General features: G+C 35.7%; 2 protein-coding genes across 4 annotated transcripts in view; one reads left to right on the top strand and one right to left on the bottom strand.

Moving 5' to 3' along the window:
* Positions 1 to 20914, bottom strand: part of TfAP-2 (transcription factor AP-2) — an 85196-nt gene that overhangs the window by 13080 nt on the left and 51202 nt on the right. For all 3 annotated transcript variants that reach the window (XM_012492312.3, XM_003697731.4, XM_012492313.3), the window contains exon 5: positions 5065 to 5263. In XM_012492312.3, the coding sequence (XP_012347766.1) occupies positions 5065 to 5263 (199 nt within the window). The remainder of the gene's footprint in view (positions 1 to 5064; positions 5264 to 20914) is intronic.
* Positions 1 to 20914, top strand: part of LOC100863033 (KH domain-containing, RNA-binding, signal transduction-associated protein 2) — a 92430-nt gene that overhangs the window by 23017 nt on the left and 48499 nt on the right. Inside the window, exon 9 of the transcript XR_015294402.1 lies at positions 18120 to 18215. The gene's annotated coding sequence lies outside the window, so the exon portion shown is untranslated. The remainder of the gene's footprint in view (positions 1 to 18119; positions 18216 to 20914) is intronic.

The following is a 20914-nucleotide window of genomic DNA, read 5'->3' as shown; positions in this document are numbered from 1 at the left end:
TTTGTGTTGAACGACGTTTTTATTTAATCAAAACTTAAAATGCTTACGAGTTAATAAATAAATGAAATTCTGTGTTTGTTTTAATCTCTAAAATTGACTTTTCAAGAATATATTCACATTTCGTGTATATTTTTGGTGAAAAGATTGATTTCTTCTATGTTATAAATAAGTATGTTATAAATAAGATAAATAAGTTCTTTATCATTGTAATTTTATTGCCATACAAGTGGAATAGATATATATATATATATAGTTTGATTCAGAGGAGAGGAATTCTTTCGATAATTTGTGAACGTTTATAGTTTGGGGGGATCAGATAACGTTTTACTGACAACGATAAACCTTTGTTGTGCTGTATCGAACGTTTCTCTTTTGTACCTTTTGACGTTTCATTGTCGAACTGAAAGATTTGATTGAATTTCAATTGAGAGAATTCGAGATTTTTACTTTCTGATTTTGGATACGTGACGTTTTATATTTTATATCCTTTTGTTGAATTAGATTTCACAAAGTCTTTCGTATTCTTTCTTCTTTTATATTTTCGTTATATAACTTTATATATTCTGTACTCTTTTGTACGCACTATACTTTAGATTTTATGTCATCTTGCATATCACGTACTATGTCTATGGATTCTTATATTTTAATTTTACTCATCATAAACACGATACACTTATTTCTTCTTCTCATCACGAATAATTGCTGTTCGATAAAAATATATCCTTGTATATAATTTCCTCGTCACATTAACACGCGATTATCCTGTACAGTTGGATAATTATATTGTTATCGTGCCAGGACATTTACCCGTTTAATCCCGAGAAGAAGTTTGCGCAACTCGGTATCCTTCCACTTGTTCGACTCACCTTCGAGTGTTTCACGGTGTGGAAGGAATTCAACGACGACAGTATCTCCATATACATATTTATTATCGAAGCCTGGATAGCGATTCGTTTGTACGTGACGAGAGCAATTCTTCATTCATTACACAGTCTTGTCTCGAGAAGGATTCTCGCCTTCTTCTCCAGCGAACTGTGTCCCTCCCCCTGTAGAGACTTCTACAGGTCTTCTTCACACCCTTCTTCACTCGATCCTCCCCCGATATGAACTTCAGAAATCACCCCTGATTACTCGAGAGATGTCCTCGACTGGTTGACATTAATCGTTAAAATCTCGAGTCAACGAATGATTCGTGATCGAGACTTTGAATGGAAGAGGGTATCGTTGAGGGTGTTATTTTTTTTTTTAATCAAAAGGGATTCTATTGCACGTCCTTTTTTTCTTCTTTTTATTTCAAATAAAAATCCCTTTCGATTAATTTAATAGGATATGATTCGAGAAGAAATTTAGAAAAAGTTTCTTCTTCCCCTCCATCCTTCTTCTCTCTCTTAACGAACGATATTTCATAATATTTAACTTCGAAATAATTTATTGTCAGTAGTTATAATACGATACGATCGTTTCATGGGTATTTAATTATTCATAATTATTACATCTCTAAAGATCATCAGTACGCGCGCAGCATCCAATTATAATCCAAGATTATAAATTACACCGAGCAATTTCACATTTCGCAATCGTCTTTTAATAATGATTTAATTTCACTCATCTCAATATCTCATGCTATTTCTTCTTCTTTTTTCTTTCGAAAATTCGCAATAAGTTCAGCGATTATCAACCAAAGTGCAAAAAGATCTAGGCAAAGAAGAAGACGATCGATGATACTGCCGACAGAGGAACATCGATCTTTTTTTTTCTTTTTTTTTTTTTTTTTTCGACGATGCTTAAATTATCCTGCTTATTCGCTGTAGAAACAATCGTATCTCGAGGATCTTTTGCAACGTAATATAACTGTCGATCGTAAACCTTCGTTCGGTCATAAAGATGCAACGCAACTCGAAAGAAAGTAGAAGAAATAGATAAACGAAAGAGAGGTAAAAGAAAATTTACGATGTCATCAAATAACCATTCGCGAATAGCATAATTTCGATCCAACTGTTATCATTCGCCTCATCTATTTGATTTAATTTTTCTTGATGAAAAGGCGATAAAAGGACAATAATGTTTTCAATGATACGAAAGAATTCACTTTGATCAATTCTTGACTCGAAGAACGATTTTACGTTACATTTTTTGACTTCTTTTTTTAAATTAGAATTTTTTTTATTGTCCAATAAAAAGTTGTCGTTCTAAATTTTCGATTTTTACACGAACAAGTACAGATACTTTTTCTAATTATATTTTACACAGAGTTGTACATGAACGTTTATCGCGGAAATTTTCGGTAGGATCTTCGAGAGAGGAAACTAGAGAAATAGCAAGTAAAAATTATCTGCTCGTAAAATAGAATTTTATTTGTCTGTTATTGCTACATTTGTTTAATGCGCTTAATACGCTTATTGCTTAACAGTCGTAAGTGCGGAGGATTTTTTTTGGGTCGGTGAAACAATAATAACGACATGACGTTAATACGTCTTATTGTCTGTGTTTCGCGTTAAAGTAGAGAGATTACAATGGAAAATTGCTCGATGGTAATTTCTCAAAGTCGTTAACCGATTGTGAGAACGGATAGATATGAAAATGAAACGTGAAATTATGAATAAAACATACGCTCGAATCGACTTTTACGATTCGAAAAACGTGCGCGTGTTTCTCAGTTGGGGAGCGTGTAAAATTTTTTCTGCATCATTTCAACAAACATTTACAAGATCATTGTAAAACACGCCGTGGTATAACCACATTTTCAAACTTAATTGTTCGCAATTTAAACGAGAAAAGAAGTAATGACGTTCCAACGTTGTAAAGAATTATTAATCGCGGTTGTGGCTTATGACACGCAAACTTCTCTAACCTATTCATTTCAGCAGAATATAAATAGAAATGCGGAAAAATTTTCGTTTCTGAAAACTACTAATTCCCCCACTAATCCAATACCACTTCCTTGAAATTTCATATAAATCGAAACAAATTTTAATCGATCAACCATTCATCACTACAATACTACAAAATTCTATATCTTCCACATTATATTTGCTCGTACAAAAACTATCATACTCAGAATCACCAACTCATCAACATTATTCCCTCCGAACGAAACACCAATATCCATGTATCCGAAATAAGGGTAGGGCACCCCAAGCCCTATTTATATCACCGATCGAAACGAACCAATACACATCCTCAAAGCACATCCTAAAAGCTTTCTTCTCTCCGTCACGAAATCGTCAGACGGGATCGAGAAGGCGTGCTCCCGTAGAAATCGAATTTCATCGATGGTTAACGAGATATTCTCAAACTCCCTCTCCTCCCCCCAACGATCGAGGGGAGTTGCTGCAATTTTAATTTTCGCTCCGATTCATAAAAGGGGTTGAAACTCACTGAAAAACACGTGCGCAGAAATATCGGGTTGCACACTCTTCGAGAGTGAAATCGCCGTGTCGATCGTAAACATTAATTCACCGTGAAGGTAGAAGATCGCGGAGTGGTGAAGGAGGAAGGGAGGAGGGGACGCGAGCGAGAGAAAGAGAGAGAGAGGGGGGGGGACAAAAGGAAGGCAGATGGGCACGGTAGAAATCTATGGTGGCAAGAGAGCCGGGCGCGTGTAATTATCGGCCGGATCGCTATTCGAATGGATGAATTATATCGTCGCGGTCTGCGGTGTGCGCAGCGGATGCCAGCCCGAGGGCCGATCGCGCAACCAGGAATTGACACTCGAAGCTATGCAATTATTAATGTCTCATTTGCATCGGGGATAGATCGGCCGCTTTATTGGCAGTTTATTCACCGTTCTCCTTTTTCCACCCACCCCAATCATTCTCCGATTCTCGTCGGTTCGATCCAATGCGAACGATTATGCTTAAAATGTTTTCCAATGTTTTTTTCAATATATATATATTTTGAAAATTGTGTTTCGTATCTCTAAAAGGTAAATCATCATTAAGTATCACTTGATATCAACTTGATATTCCATCTAAAAAAAGAAGAAAAGAAAAGCAATTTGTAGAAACAAGATGCAAAACACGACATGCCGCGTTACTAAAAAATACTCTCTCTTTTGTCGTCCAAGGTAGAAATATGGCGTGCATGGTACATAATCGAAATGGATACCGTTACTTTATCTATCCAGTTAATTAATAAACGCGCATTCGCCTTATTCGACCACCTCGTGCTCGAGCACGGACAGCGGGCTGATTTATGAGTTACCCTCTTGGAAGCGGGAAGAGCCCGCTTCTTTATCTGATTCGCCATTTTACTCGGTCAGAACATTATCCGTTGCGCAATGCTTTATCACCAAAGGCGTGGATAAATCACTGTATACCTACGCCCGGATGTATCTCACGCACGTGAGATCTCTCTACTCTTCTTGGGCTTGGTTGGTGCGAACGATTTTTTGTCTCTCGAAGGAAACACGGATCAGAGGGGAGAGGAGATCCGAGGTGAGATTTGAATGGAAGGTGTGCGGATAAGATAGTGGTAATAAACGATAATAGAGAGTTGTTCGTCTTCGTCGTGTTTTCGTGTTAACGGACGCGGTTGAATCGCAGTGGTGCGAGTCAATGATTCCACGTTCGCGGAAGCGGTGGCCGTCGACGAGGAATTAATAACGTCACCTCGGTAGTTGGTAGTACATAAAAACGTGATATTAGCTTCCGACAAATTCCTTGAAATTTATCCATAATTTTGATATTTTTTTTCCATCACAAAAATTCAAATAATAATACTTCTAATTATTATCAGTGAAAATAAATTATACCACCACTAGCACGTTATTATTATTTATTCAAAGACACGCTACGACTCTGTTCGCGAAAGCTTATAAAAAGATAGATAGAACGTCGAAACGGGCACATTTCAAACATTCCATCGTAAACAAAGATCGACAAGAGATCGAGACAACGTCGTTTAAAAGGGAAACGGAAGTTGGAGGGAAACGCCACCGATTTTACGATATTTCAAAGCGCGTTTTCCAAGCAAACAGTTCGGTCTACGAGCAGGGGTTAATCCCCTTATAGAATTGCATTATGCAAAACGAGAGAGGGCGCGTTTCAGGGTGTAATATCTTACCTCCGTAAGACGCCGCCGAGGAGGCTCGCGTTCAAGCATTCCGGCGGCGATAGTCGTCTTTGTACCTCGGCCACCGTAACTTTGTACTTGCTGGTGCTGCTTAGTAACGATAATCGTCCTGGAACCGAACAGAACACATCCGAAGGCTGCGCGTTCCCGGTCAGCATCGCCTTCTCGCTCCTGTCCGACGGTTTCATGTCTGTAACACGTATGCGGTCGAAGAATTATGCATTCCACCGATTGGGAATCAATTATAGCGACGAGAAAGTGGCTCGTCCGACGTTTTAATTTAAGCTGAATTTCGAATTCGGCTGGTTAATGAATGTCACGCGATTAAAAGCGTTGGATGGATACGCGTGTGGGGCAGAGTTATATATTGTTTGTAAGAAATTCGTTCGGCCGTGTTTGCGAAATTGTAAATGGATGGAGATTGCAATTTGGATCGATGGAACGAGTATTTAATTGTCCCCGCGTGTTTAGCTGCCGTTATTCAGGATATTATAAATTTAAATGTGAATGTATGTATGCTTCTTTTTTTCTCTTTGCTCGAACGGCGACAAGCCACGTGTAATCTTGTTGACCGAGATACGCATCGACTTTGCTCGCAAATGATAATAAGTTATCATTTGTTGTTTTTCTCGCGACGAATATTGAAATATTCAAGATCATAATAATAATAATAATAATAATAATAATAATAAAGGATGTAGAAAACTCGTATGGGTAGATAGGTGTGATATAAACGCGGAATAATGCTCATTATCATCGCCTTAAACTTTCATTCTCGTATGAATGAGTTACTTGTTAAATAAATATAGTACAATAAGATAGCGAGTAAAATTGTATTATTCCCATCGAATAAACGGAGTCTCCGGATTTTGAACGAGAAATTCTACTTTATCTTCTCTAACAAAATATCCGTTGTGCATTATTCTATATAACTTTCATATTATTTATTTAAAAGAACGGAATCTGAATCAAATCACGAGATTGATCAATTTTACGACGTGATGAAATGAAACGAATGATCATTTCCACGCATAAACAAGACGTAGAACACGTATGTTCGTAATAATAATTTAAATATACCAAGTGATAAGGATCGTAACGTTCAACGAAATAGAATACTTAACAAAATTAACTATCAACAACTATTTAAATCGGTAAAAACGATAAATTATTACGTTTTTCCACGTAAAATTATTTCTCAATTAATTTTCGGTCGATGAAAGGTATGCGATAATAATCCTGTTAAAATTACCGCTCTTGCGAAAGGTCAAAGACTCGGTTTAACGAGTGGCCGGGAAGGAAGGAATACCGAAACCAAAGGTTCTTCCGAAATTACCTTATTCTCCCTCCTGTGTATATATATATATATATATACATATAACCATGATATCAGGGCAATATTCTCCGCGAAATATTTTAAATTCGCCGTGCCTCGTCCCGTTTTCGTTTCTATGCATCCGATAGTCCCGCATTATTGCATCGTTGCTCTGGAATGCTTAATATAGGGCCGCGGGGTCCGGACAAAGCCGTGTTATTACAAGGCGAATCGATGGTCAACTTATAACTCGAAACTCTTCATCGTTGCTTCCCTCGATCATGAGCTACACCTATGGTTTATGGCAGTTTAGAACGAACACTAGTTTTAAATCTCGATAACCTCGAAAGATTCTCGTTGAAAAATATTGTAATATACGACACAGCGTACGCCATGTTTTTTTTTTTATCTTCTTCTTTTCTTCTTCAGTATAATGCGTTCAGGTTTTATGCATAAAAAAACCCTTAAAGGTTTTGGGTGAAATACAGGTTGAGAGAGATTTTCAATCTCTTGCGAACGTAAGAATTTTGTTCTTGCAAAATTTTTATTCATAATTTCATCCCTTCCCCTATTCAGAATTGCAACTTTGATAATTAATCACCCTCGTTCGAATTCGAGAAAAATTCATCCTCTTCCATTTTTCCATTGCCTCAATTTCTCTCAACCTCCAATCCACGAAGAAATTCATTTCTCTGATTGCTGACAATTGTTTTTCGGCAAAGTTATTACACTTTGGTTCGAGAAGAAAGGGAAAAGGGAGGGTAGAGCGAAAGGGAGAGAGAGAAAGAGAGAAAGAGAGTTGCAAACAAGTTGTCAAGCGGATCAGTCCACAACGACGTCTCGATCGGGCCGGGTTAAACGGGTAATAAATTTCTACGCAGACCAAATAGGTCGACTAGGTGGATTTGTTCCGCGCTTATAAATCGTAATCCCGAGAATGAAGCGGTAGAAAATCGTGGTGCAAGCGGCATGCTGATCGAACCACGCCGGACAATTTCGTAGGTTTTAAAGAATTACGTTTGAGGCAATTACACGCAAGACACCTGCCCGTTACTATATTTTATAATCGATATAAAGGAGAGAAAAATGTGTTTCCTTACTTTCTAACTTTCACCATTTCGATTTTTTAATTTGAGAAATTAATCGATACTTTGATCAATCATCCAACACGATTGTTTGTCTTATAGAGTATAGGAGAAAAAACGTAAGATTTTTAAAAAGCAATATGTTTCATCATGAATTAAAATCATACCAAAAAAATGTATTATTTTTATCAACCAGATAGAATTCTTCTTTCTTTTTTCAAAACTTGAGAATTTTTAAAATTCCACGTTTTCTATTTCATTTCGGATTAGAGAAATCATATGATATGAAATGTCAGAAAGTATCGTTTTGAATATAGAAGGAGAAGAAGAAAGGAAAGAACGCTTCGAGAAACGTTCCTCGAGTTTATCTCGGCTTGTTATCTTTAACGGCACTGGAAGGTGTATTAATTTATCTAATGGGAATAACTCATTTTCTTTGCTTACGTTCTTGGCCACGTTATAAAACGTGTAATTATCCTATGGGTCGTTTTAACCTTTGAATTGTGAAATCGTCTCAGCGATGAGCCCGAGTTATCGATCAATCGATCGTGAGTTAATTACCTAGGTATGTTATCGGTTAATTCATGGACAAGTGTATAAACGATCACCCGTGACATTTCCATTCTTTCATTCTCCTTTTCAACTGGGGATTCAACGGATATTACGATATCAAAATCGTAAACAAGTCGAAATATTTTTTCGCTATTATGACAAATGTCCTCCTTTCCAAGGGATGTTCAACGATAGCGCACCTAGCACGATCTCTTACTCGATTTATCTTAACGACTAAATTGCAATGCGACGGGCCACGTTCGTTGGAAATTATACCATGAAATTCATTCATGGCGGTAATTTGCAAATTGCTAGGTGCGCGTTGAAAAAAAGGAAAAAAAGAAATAATTCTTCTTTTCCCCTTTTTTCCGCCTCTTCTTTATCGTTATTTATCTATTTCCACCCCCCTCCCCTCCCCTCCTCCCCTCCCTCCCTCCTAATTTTTTCCAAACACTTTCGAAATTGCGTTGATTTATCGCGTCGTTGTGAAATCACGATTTAAGATGGTGATTTAAGATAGTATCATTATGTCACTCGTGCTTGTAAAATACGCGTTTTATTCAAGAATAATATCATTGTGAAAACGGGGATTTAATGTGACTGTTTATCGAGTTTTAAATGCGAGAGATACTCGGTTGAAAGATCGAGCGTTTGATATTTCAGGTGAAAGAAAAGTACACGGTCACAAGTATTAATCATACATATTGTAATTTTTTTGAGTTAACATTTACACGCTTTCTAGTTATTCTACTTTAATTAAATGATAGATACAACTTGTAATCGAGGATGAGAATCAAGATATGGGAAAAAATATGTGGAAAAAGAATATCATATTTTTATTTTCTATTCTTTCTTGAAATTCGCAACTTTTCATTCTAACTTCCAACCAAGAATATAAGATTTCATAAATCTTAAAACTTAATTACCAAAGGTGATCACAAAAATCACGGAGAACGCGACGACAGAGTATTTTAAAACTGAACGTCGTAAATTTTCCGTATGGATTCGAAACTTAACCGACTAATGAGATTTTCACTCATCCTTCACGCTCTCCTCAACCTGGAACCTGGATAAAGAAAGCACGTAATCTACATTCTCGTCTCGGTATCCAGGGATCGGTGGCGCGTCTTGTTTTAACCCGAGATAACGTCTAGGAAGTCGCCACCAGATAATTTGTCACTCGAGCAACGTGGATATATTACCGTTGAAACAAAAGTGGCAAAAGCCTTGGTCACGACTTCTACAACCGTGAAAACGACTCGCTTCTACGTTGCACGGGTTAAACAGCCAGCGTTTACGTTAATTACGGTGTTCATAATGTGATAAATAATAATATATACGACACGTTTATCGTATTAGATGATCCTTTTAATGGTACAATTTTGTGGCGATAGAAGCTGATTTTGATAAAGGATCGTCGATCAAAGGTTGAGGAAATTTAAGTATTTTATTTAGATAGATAGAAAATGAAGAATTTTTAAAACTGTGAACGATTCTTGCCTCATATCGATGCGTTACAGTGGTATGCTTCTCTAGGAATTATTAAAATTTCCTAAATCCGTATTGACAATTATAAAATATATTTTTTACTATTCGACTTTTATTTAAATGTAACAAAAGATGTTTTTATAATTTTCACTTTTAGAAGAAATGTTTAAAAGATTGGAAAAAAATAAAATAAAATAATAACGAGGGAAGATTATTCGTCATGATTGAACTCTCATCAAGCGATTAATTTCGCAACAAGTTTTAATATTTTTCACTTCGTTAAAACAAGCAACGATCGTTTGTCAGAGACATTGAAATGGTATCGACGATATGGCCGAGGCGTGGGCAGTCAATTAAGCCCTGGAACAGCGATAAATCGTTGCTGCTGTTTGATCGGGGAGACCGAATAAAACTTCTTTCCATTTGACGTCGGTGGATCTCGGGCACGGAACAACTGTCTGACAGGTAGATTGCGGCAAATGGTAAATCGTGGGCGGAGATTGTACGTTCGCTACAATCATTATAATGTTAGGAAAGTTACAATGGAGTAACACATTATCGAGAGAACAGTTTGATAATAACACGGGCCACGTGATTCTCGATCATGAAGCTTGTTGATCGTTATCGTCTCCCGATATTTTCTCCTTGTTGAAACTTGGCTGTTTTGTTTCAACGACGAATATTCGAAATAATGAAATATTGGAAGAGAGAGAAATTGTTCGATCGAAAAAATATTACGATATTTTTCTTTTTCTATTGAAAATTCTTTATTGTTATCGTTAAAAGCAACGATTTTATTAAAATTTGTTGTAGATTGTATTATTTATATTCGAACGTCAAAAATAAACACGCTAATAATTTAATCGGTTGAGCGAATCAACGAAATTGGATAACATTTTATTAAAAAATGATATATTTTGAAAATATGAAATATACCACAAACGATTCGAATATTGCAATCTTTGGGATATTGTTTCCTTCGTGTTTCATTTTTCACTTCCATTTTTATCTTTTCAGATTATATCATCTTCATAATCAATTCACCGATATTATTAATCGATAATTTGTTGCACAAGGAAGCCTAGATTATTCAATATTAATTCATACGTAGCGCTATGAGTTAAGTATGATCGAACAGTTATTAATTTCTCGATAATTTTTAATCAAAGAATTATCCATACTTTATATTTTAATTTTATATTTTATACGATCAACAAGCGATTAATCAATAAAACAGGTTCCAAGAAATCGACAAAGTTACGCAGACGACGACAATCTATACTTCTTCGTTATCATTCGTTTAATTACTACTACGCGCATGTCAAAGATTTCTGACAACATATCTTAAAATTTGTTCCTGCATTTCAATGTAGCACTTATCCACGCATATACGATTATATATGGCTAGCATGCCATCATTCATCACTTGTATATCTAATTAAATATTCGAACAAGGTTTAAACAAGATTTGAAAAGGTTTTCTTCGTGCAAGGGAAAAAATTAAGTGTCACGAAATTCTGTAATATGTTATATGTATTTTTTTCCTTTTTTTACTTGAAGGAAACATCATTTGATATCAAGTTATAATGCTATTGAATTGATAAAACTAATAAAAATTAAAAATAAATTACGTAATTTTTCAACTGAAAGGTATAAAGTATGAAAATATTTTCTTATATCAATAAACGAAAAGTAAAATGTGTAATAAAGAAGAAATGGTATGTTGTCGATGGACATACGAAACGGCAGATTGCCAGTTCGGTAGCACTTTTACTCGCGATGGCCAATAACGATCGAGGGGTGCAATTTTCATTCCAACGGAAACGGTGGAGAAACCAACGGGAGCACAACGAGCGGAACACGTTGGAAACGTCAATGAAGCAACTTGGACTCGGTTAAACGTTGCAAAAGAAACCCACACTTGTGCAGAGAACATTTATACCTATCCTTTTGGCGGGACAGAAGGCAAATCTTCGGTAATTTGCCGGGAATACAGCCATGCACACGTGGTTATGATCGTGAATGCGTTTCGTAGAACTTATTGGCGGGATAATGGAGGTTAATTTGAATGTTAGGCAGAAATATTTTTAGTTGGTTGGATTATGTCGTCGGAGAATACTCGAACGTTACTCAAATAAAATATTTGAACAATGAGACTCTTACGTTATTCTGTTAACTTTTAAAAGAAAAATTTAACTCCCAAAGGAGTTAAAGTGTAATATAGTTGTTTGCGGTAGGTTTTATGTGTCTCTTGGAGTCTTTTCCTTTTTTGTTCTTTCTTTTAATTTAATAATATTATGTTAGGAAAAAGTGAAAAATTAATTTCAATATCTAACGTACAATAAAATTCTAATAATTATAATAGTGTTCTTGAAAATAATTGATGCTACTTAATCGTTTGAATTACAAAATTATGTATAGAAAAAATAATTAAATCAATATTTTTTTTTAGTAAAGAGAATTTATATTACAATGATACAACATAAGCTTTTATTTATGTTCAAAAAATATGAAATTCATATATATTTTAACAAAGATTATAAAATAGCGAAACGATCCTCTTAATATCTACGTCGAAGAACAAAATATTAAAATATCGAGAAGGAACAATATATCACCAATATTCAATAAATGAGAGAATATATTTCTTTTTTGAAACATATTGAAACAGTAAGAACGATTTTATCCAAACGATTATCTATAAAGATTATATCAGATTAATCATTCTGACATGAACATGTTCAATTGTTAAATTTCAAACAATGATTGATGACGAAGAAAATTACCGAATGATAAAAATTCTATTCAGAAAGTACGATAAAAAGTGAAAAAAGAAACGATTACAAATATGTTCAATCGTTGAAATACACACACGGATACCAGAAAAAAAATGGCTTGCCTACCTAAGATTGATGACGAATAAATCTATCAAAAACATAAGAATGGATGGAAAATTATTTCTTTGCGAAATTCAAATGTGAAACACATCGAAGTTTCGAAACTCTCGACACCTATTAAAATAAGTCTAGAACTCGACTCAGACTATTACATCTTCAAAGCAAAAATATTTCTTCCAAGGTTTCGCAGAATTTAAGTTTGGAAAAACTTTCGAAATTTCGATCTTTAAAAGAATAAAACTTTCATCCGAAGGTTGAAAATAAAAGAAAGAAAAAAATCCGCAAAAAGCTATCACTCAATATAAATATAATACACACACACACACACACAACACATCGGTGAAAAGTCATCCGAGAAAAGGCGATTACTTCATGGCGCATCGTCGATTTATCAATCGTCACCCATACGACGAAAAAACTTAACAACGATTCTCTATTATATCTATATAGCCCTGGGGATATTTAGAGAGATCATTTCGAGGTGGATGTCTATGATTTTAATGATACGATATACGCCGGTATATTTGTGATTAATGGCGCGATTATGTAACGCGATTATTGCACAGGTGTATTGATAAATTAAAAGCGGTCGGCTGCTAGCACAGTGCACACTGCGAACCTTAAATTAATCGATGCGTGCGGTTTCGTTACTTTGTAATTAAGACACTGGGGCCAGTTAATACGAATCGATTCGATATTTCGATAACAATCCCGTTTTTCTGGATATCGAGATATCACCTCGATCAAATTTTCACCCGTGTTACGAAACGAAGCATTGCAATAATGCTTTTTTTTCCCCTTCTCCTTTTGGGTTCACCTTGTTGGTTTTGTATTTGTAGTGCATTTATAGCGTATTATATTTTATAAGCTGCAATTGCCTTTAAAAGGATGAATGCAATTTGTGGAAGTGCGCATGTTATTTTGAGAACTCGATTAGTTTTGTACAAGCTGAGGTATTTTCAACACAGGCCACGTTTGAAAGCATATTTGGGGAAAAAAAGAGATATTAAAAATGGAATTAATTTGTGCTTTATTTTCGATCTCATTGATGATAATTACTAGTGTCTCGAGATTTATCGTATAATAAACGTGTATCGTGTACGATCTGCCATTGATACGCTTTTTCCTCGAAACGTTCTCTTTATATTAGTATTGCATAAATGATAATAAAAAATAATTGTGATAAACGATAATTATCCAGAAATAAAGAACTGGAAAAAAGAATCGAACGATTCAATGGATAAGAAATACTTTTTTCAGAAAATTACGTATAAATTCATATTCATTTAAAGGAGGAATATTACAAATAATAATTCCAATATCCAATGCCATAATATTAATTTAAAAAATGTACAGATTCCTTTTTCTTGTTTTATTAAAATTTATCCGCATTAAATTGAAGATTTCATCCTTCTTTTTAATTTCTCTTTCAATGCGATCATCGTAATCAATGAAATATTAAACTCTGACCAATAGTGATTTTTCTACACATTTATGTCTCATCAATGATAAATTTCGCGGATCCATGGATCAATCGGTTCCAACTCGTCAAAGATCGTTCACTGTTCAAGGCTGAATTTCAACGTATTACGTAAACGGACGTCAAACTTATCATGCATTCGGTCCACAGACAAATCTTATGATCTCTCATCGTTCGTTATTCCATCACAAATTTTAGTTAATCTTTCACGAGTTTACGTGCTCGCTCGAGGAATGGTTTAACGTGACGTTTTAATTGGTCTCGCAAAACCGATCATTTGTTCTTCCGTGTTTTTGTTTCACAATGTTGCTTGCACGGCTCGATTATCGATCAAAGTCGAAATAAGCGTGCGTTTGAATAATCATTCGAATAAAGTTTCTATTACGCGCATTTACCTTTGCCATCCTCGTTCTCGAATATGGAATCGCGTATTACTTTCTTCCTTTCCCGGCCTCGTTTCTTCGTGTTCGAGCACGAATGAAAAATTATCGACACGATTTGTTATGTTACAACAAATAGGATGTAATTTATGAGTTTGTGATTGATGCGAGTAATTTTTAAAAAATTCTAAATTACGCGTACAATAGGAAAAACCGATCGAGATCGATCTTAGCGAGTTACGAAGTTGAAGAAATGGGGTTGAATTTGATAGGTGTTTTGTCAAATTTTTAATTTTTAATTCACCTGAAGGATAAGTAATATGCCATTCGAATATGTCATTTATGAAGATATCATTAGGATATGATTAAGTGGAAACTTTCAAATGTTCATTCATTGGAAGATATAAAATAAAAACCGTTTGAATCTAGAATCAATGTAATATTACATAAAATATATATATACTTCATATAATAAATTTAATTTCCTTTCAAGAATCATTTTCAAAATTCACGATCAGAACCTGCACGCATCATACTTGATCCCATTTCCATAAAAATGTCTTTTCATCATTAATATATCCATTTGATGATATACAAACGATTTATGTAAGAAAAAAAAATTTCGATTTTAATTAATACAGTTTTTCTGCACCTTTAATTACAAATAATATCCACACACTATTCTATTCTACTCGCGTTAAATATTTTTCCTATTCTCATAAAAAAATCAATGCTTCAATTTCGTCCAAATATCAAACAAAACAAAAAAAAAAAAAACAGAAAAAAGAAATTTTCATCCTTCGATCGAAATGTTGAAAAATATCGTCCCGTCGCAGCATCTCCAACCTTGCACGCGCGCATTCCAGTAAAAGGCGTTAATTTGCAAAAGTGAGAATAGCCTTGAGCCTTGGAGCCTCCAAGTTCGCACGTGCAGCGTGCGTCCCGTGCACGCACAATTTCCTGGGCAATCAACGTCCCGGAAACTTAACCAATCGCCCCGTAGAAACGAGTTCACTTATTTCTCGACCTTGATTGGTTACCACCGTGGGGCTGGGGTGTGACTTTTCGACCCTGGCACTCCAGGGGTGTCTCGTGAGCGAGGCAGGGATCCACCTGGCCCGAGGGCAACGCGCCACTGGTCCTCGTTAATTTCATTAGGCCATGAATTCTGGGAGGTTGGCTGCCCTTGAACAAAGATGGTGGCCACCCTCCATCCGTACCAAAACCCGATCCTTTCGAATCGAGGCGGGGGAAGGGGAGAGAGGGACAATGAGAAAAAGGCACTTATCCGCCGCTTCTCCTCGAGGAGCTTTCGTCGATTGAAATCGATTTCACGTTCGAGAATGTCCTCGAGATGGGATCAAGTATGATGCGTGCAGGTTCTGATCGTGAGTGATTTTGAAAATGATTCACGTTGCAGTGTATCTTTGAATTTTCGAACGATTTTTAATTTATAAAATTTGTAAAAAATTTCTCTTGAAAGAAAATTAAATTTATTACATGAAGTATATACATTTTGTGTAATGCTGCACTGATTCTAAGTTGTAAAATAACAACGTAGACGTATAAGATAATATAATGCAATTAATATTCGAATTGATTTTTCAAATTTTGAAGTACTTTAAATTTAACGTTTGAATTATTATTTATCCTAAAATTTTAAATATAATTTTTTAATCTTAAGATGCTTCAAATAAGGATATAGAATAAGAGTTTTGCAATTGAAATAAATTTCGCGAATATCTATCTATGCGATGATATGATTTAAATCGATATTTTGTAACTATTGAATGTATGTACTCGTCTCGTAAGAATAATCTTATTAATTGACGTTGAAATAGTTTGAATCGATAAATTTCTGATGTTACAGGATTTTTTAATCGCGCAATTTGTCGGGATAATTAGCAATTTTGATAAATGCCGTGAAATCGTCTGATTAAATTGCGATAGAATAAGTCTATTCAAAAGTTTTTCTACGAGAAAGATCATATCTCGAGGTTTAGTGGTTTAAATGAGATAAATGGAGATCAAGATTATGGTGTAACGTGTTCATTTCTTGCCTAACTTTACGTAGCAAAACGGTATGAATGAAATTTTTATAGATAGAAATGTCTGTTTAAAATTCAACGTTACACACGAAGCTTTAGGTAGTATATATTCTTGGGGAGGGGGAGAATAAAAAGAGATCTTTTTTATCTTTAAGGGAAATAAGTCTGGTATTGCCTAACTAAGCTACAGCACGGGATAACGAGACACGAATTTCTAATGTAAAATACAGCACTGGCGTTTTAATGTAAAATACAGCCGCTAGAAATGTAATCAAATAAGAAAAAGATGCATAGAAATAGTTTCATTTCAAACAGGTTTCCTGCAGATGATGTAACCAATTTTTTTTTCTTTCTTTTTTCTTTAATATCAATACTTAAAAAGCTAAGATAATGTATGCGGATAAAATGTGAACTCCGTTATAGAAAAAAAGCGCGACAAAAAAAAACCGAATTATTCAGATATATGCAACGATTAATGAATGAATCATTGGAATTGCAGGCGCCAAAGGGTAAATAAAATTCTACCTGCGTGAAAAATGCATAAAATTTAAATTATTATTAAAAATCAATCGCTATTAATATATAGTGTTTGAATTTAGTGATTAAATTTTCAGAATATTTTTTTTATTCAGAAAAATTTTTATATACCTTTTCAGCATACATATTTATTCGTACAAAAAAAAAAAAAAAAGAATCAATCATATCTTGGCGAAATAAAATTTACATACAGAGATCACGTAAATAATAAATTCGCGCAAATGAAGAGTCTCATTTACCAAAGGTAAACGAGACGATTTTACACGCGTGTGTATTTGCACGTGTTGGACGAAACAGGTTTGTTGTTGTCGAAGATTAAAACGATATTATCATAATGCCCTCCTAATGAAACGCAACGAGACCACTCTCGTCCCGATATCCAAAACACACGTTGCCTTCGTAAACCGTAAATTACTGTTCTGCTGAAACTGATCGACGTGGAAAGACGCGCATAATTTTCAGATTCAGAGCTCTTGTCACGGGTGGCAACACCCGACACGATCCTTCTTCTTCTCGTTTACGTAATTTCAAAAGAGCCCAATGCGCGTAACGTCCAGAAGTTAATTGATCATGGACACCATTGACCGGTTAAATTAGAAAAATCATTAACATGGTAAAGAGGTGCCGTCCGCTGCCCTCATTTGAATGATTAATTGTTTCTAACGGCCTCATCGTTGACGAAGGACGATTGATTAACCACAAAAACTCGTTTCATCTCCTTACCAGCGCCGCTTACCAATCTCTTTTTTTCTTCGCGTCTGTTTGGCAAGTAGAAAATTACCCTGTTTTTGAATTTACGTTCTTAGGATTTCTCGAATCTTTTTTTTTTTTTTTAGATAGAAATGGATTTGAAAGGTGTTCTTCAATCTTTAACTTTTATGATACACGTTTTTTGTCGTTCTTGTAAGATTTTTTTTTTTTTTTTTTTTACTCGTTAAAAGAGGAACGGATTACACGAAACTAGTGGTTGAAGCAGATGTCAACAGATGTCAGATTATACGTTGTAACGCGAACTTGTAGTTTAATGTGATTTGCCAACTAGTTATCTACGACCTGTACTTACATCTCGCCAAATGTTCCAAACGGTGCTAAAATTTTTTTTGATGAATTTTATTTTATTTTTTCTCGATATAATATACGCATATTTCTTTTCAATCGAAAAATATCATTCCACACTTCCCCCAATTTCTTCGATATTTTTTTCAATTTTCCCAATCAACCAGGCAAAGATTTTCGATCTGAGAATTTTCAATTTTTTTTGCAGCTCGAAGTCCCGAGAAAAATCCATTTCGTTCATATACCTTGGAGCAACGTTAAACTGGTAAACTGGAGCACGTCGAGGAGTGACGAAGGAGCCAAGGTAAGCTGCAAGTAATTGTATAACCGGCTTCCGAGAAACGGAACGCGTATGTTATGTCGTCGGTTGTATGTATTTGTCGCTGCTCTCGCCGATCGGCTCGATATTTCAACGCGCGACCAACAATTTTCACGAGAACGTAACGTAGGTGGACTTTTTCGCGATTTTCATCGAAATTCGAATTGCCATATCGAAAAAGTATATACGTTGAATCTCGAGATTAAACGCGAGATTCAAACTTTGGAATTTAATATTTCCCTACACACGTTTTTTACAATGACGAATAAAAAGAACTCTCCCCGGTCTCAATAAAATTCTCAAATTTGGATTTAAAAATCTTCGACTGTAGAAAGACTGTTGAACTATCCTCTCTCTCAATCTCTCACATACGTACACACACACACACGGAGAATAAAACAAGTCACACGCGTTAAAGTGAACACGCGTCTCTGAGGCGCACCTTTCTTAAATTCGACGATACAATGTCGAAATATACGCAGTTCGAAACAAAGGGACAATGGCGGCTCGGGGTTGGAAGGGGATGGAAGGGAAAACTGGGCAAATAAGCCGTGAGAGGGCGCGTAACAAGGCATATAATAACCCACGGTGACGTTCGAACAAACAGCCATCTGTAGGTAATACCCCCGGTGGCGTGTAACGCCCCGAAAACTGCGCCCCGCCAAGAAATTACAATGACAATGAACGAAATCCGATCCGCCTCGGGGCATTCCACTCCAGTTTTATTTCTCCTTCGCACCTCTGGCCTACGTAAACCTACGCACGCTACGTATTTTGGCCGAGTGGACCGGTAACACCTTTTTCCCCTCCCCTCCTTTCCCCTCTCCTCGCCTTTGTGTTCGGAAAAATCAAGAATCGCATCGAGGGCTCTTGCGTCTCGTCGAATTGTTCGAATGAACATTCGACTAAATTTTAAGACTAAGATTTTGACGAGTGTGGAGTTGCAGAACCGGGGATTAAGAAAATTTAAAGTACCTTTTTGGGAATTGAATTTTTTATCTCGTAAGAAGATCCTTCCATTATCAGTGGATTTAATATAATTATGTATCGTAATCTAGCATTCTTCGAAAGGTACGTCGTAAGAAAAATTCGAAATTTCTCGATACGCTTTTCGAAACGCTAGGGATAGCGCAAGTTTCCTTACAATATCGTTCCATCTCTTCGAAACAAACGGATAACTGGTTCATGGTTGCGCAATCGTGCGTATTGGACAATCTCTGTCATCCGTCTGGAGAAAAACAGAACGAAATCGAGAAAAACTTGGCGCGCAATGTAATGGAACAGTGTGGAATAGGGAAAAACATTGGTACGTCAAATGAAACTATTCTGCTGTTCGTATAAATTGGTTATCTGTAGGTTTATACGCGGTTCCGAGAATCGGTATGGCGAGATCGGCGTGAAAGTGCGACCCACTATCGACTAGGCGATTTTATTAAACGAGTTCCCGAAGATAAACCTTTAATTAAACCGATGACGCGTGGACTTTTACCTAGTTCGATGTTATCTCGACCGTTTTTTGACAGGGGGGAGGATTGGAAAATGAATTTCAGTTGAGGAGAGGTTTGGGGTGGCAAGGTAATTGGGTTTATTATCTGCCAATTTTGTTTCCCGATCAAATGAGTTACTTCGTGGATGGTTTTTGATCGCGATTACCTTAATCGACGAGAATAATGCATATATATATATAAAAAATTGGTTAAATAATCTGTGTGGATGAACAGCAATTGTTCTTTTTATTATCGTGGATATATAACGAGAAACATGGTGTAATAGGAAAGATTATGGTTTTTCAAGTTAATATTCGCTTAGAGAAATATACAGTGATGAATCGATATTTCTTTAAACCATACCATATACGTATACAGCCTTATCACTTTTCAATTTTTATTTCAAAATATAATTGAATCATCAAATCTAAATTCTATACATATATATCTCGTGAAAAATTTCCAATTTCAAAGAGTAAAGATTCCATTTTCGTATATTTAATTTTCTTTAACATTATGTATATAAAGAAAATTAAAAAAGCAAAAATAAATTTATATAAACTTAAATCTTCTCTAAATTATTTACCCGAATCAAGATCTCTATATAATCAACAGAAATTGAACGGCGATTAAAAATCCTTGCGATATTCCCCCTCCGACTGTTTAAAATTCCTATTAATGGCGGATGAAGGACCATCTACTTTTTTTTTTTACCTTTCCACCTTTGCTTTTGAAATTCACAATCCGTTCACGGAGAAGCAATCGATACTCGACACTCGAGGAGATAAATTCTAATTAAAAGCGACAAGTTACCGGCATGGCTACTTTATATTTCCGGTTTGCGCGGCGGACACGTTTTCCACCACACGATGGGAATAATGCCCGCCACCTCTCGAGCTTTTATCCTTATATACGAAACGCAATTCGTTTTTTTTTTCTTCTTTCTTTCTTTTGCATTCGTATCTTATCGCGTAAATTTGTCGATTCGATGATGGTGTTTAGAACACTGTTAAAGAAGCGGAGGAACGCGGTCTCGAAAATTGTGGAAACGGCGTCTTTCGAGGCCGATACGATAACGATTTAAGTGGCGCGTCTGATAATGAGCATTTAAACCGGTGGGGAACAGGTAAGACCGGAAGGAAGTCGATTATCATGGAAATAAGGTTCGCCTTGAAAGATCAATCGCTTCGAGATGAT

This window comes from Apis florea, unplaced genomic scaffold, assembly GCF_048593485.1.
Source record: "Apis florea isolate Af1SG1 unplaced genomic scaffold, ASM4859348v1 contig_3771_pilon, whole genome shotgun sequence".
NCBI classification, from domain to species: Eukaryota; Metazoa; Arthropoda; class Insecta; order Hymenoptera; family Apidae; genus Apis; species Apis florea.
Note: the sequence above shows the minus strand (reverse complement) of the source record. Positions and strands in the feature narration are given on the sequence as shown.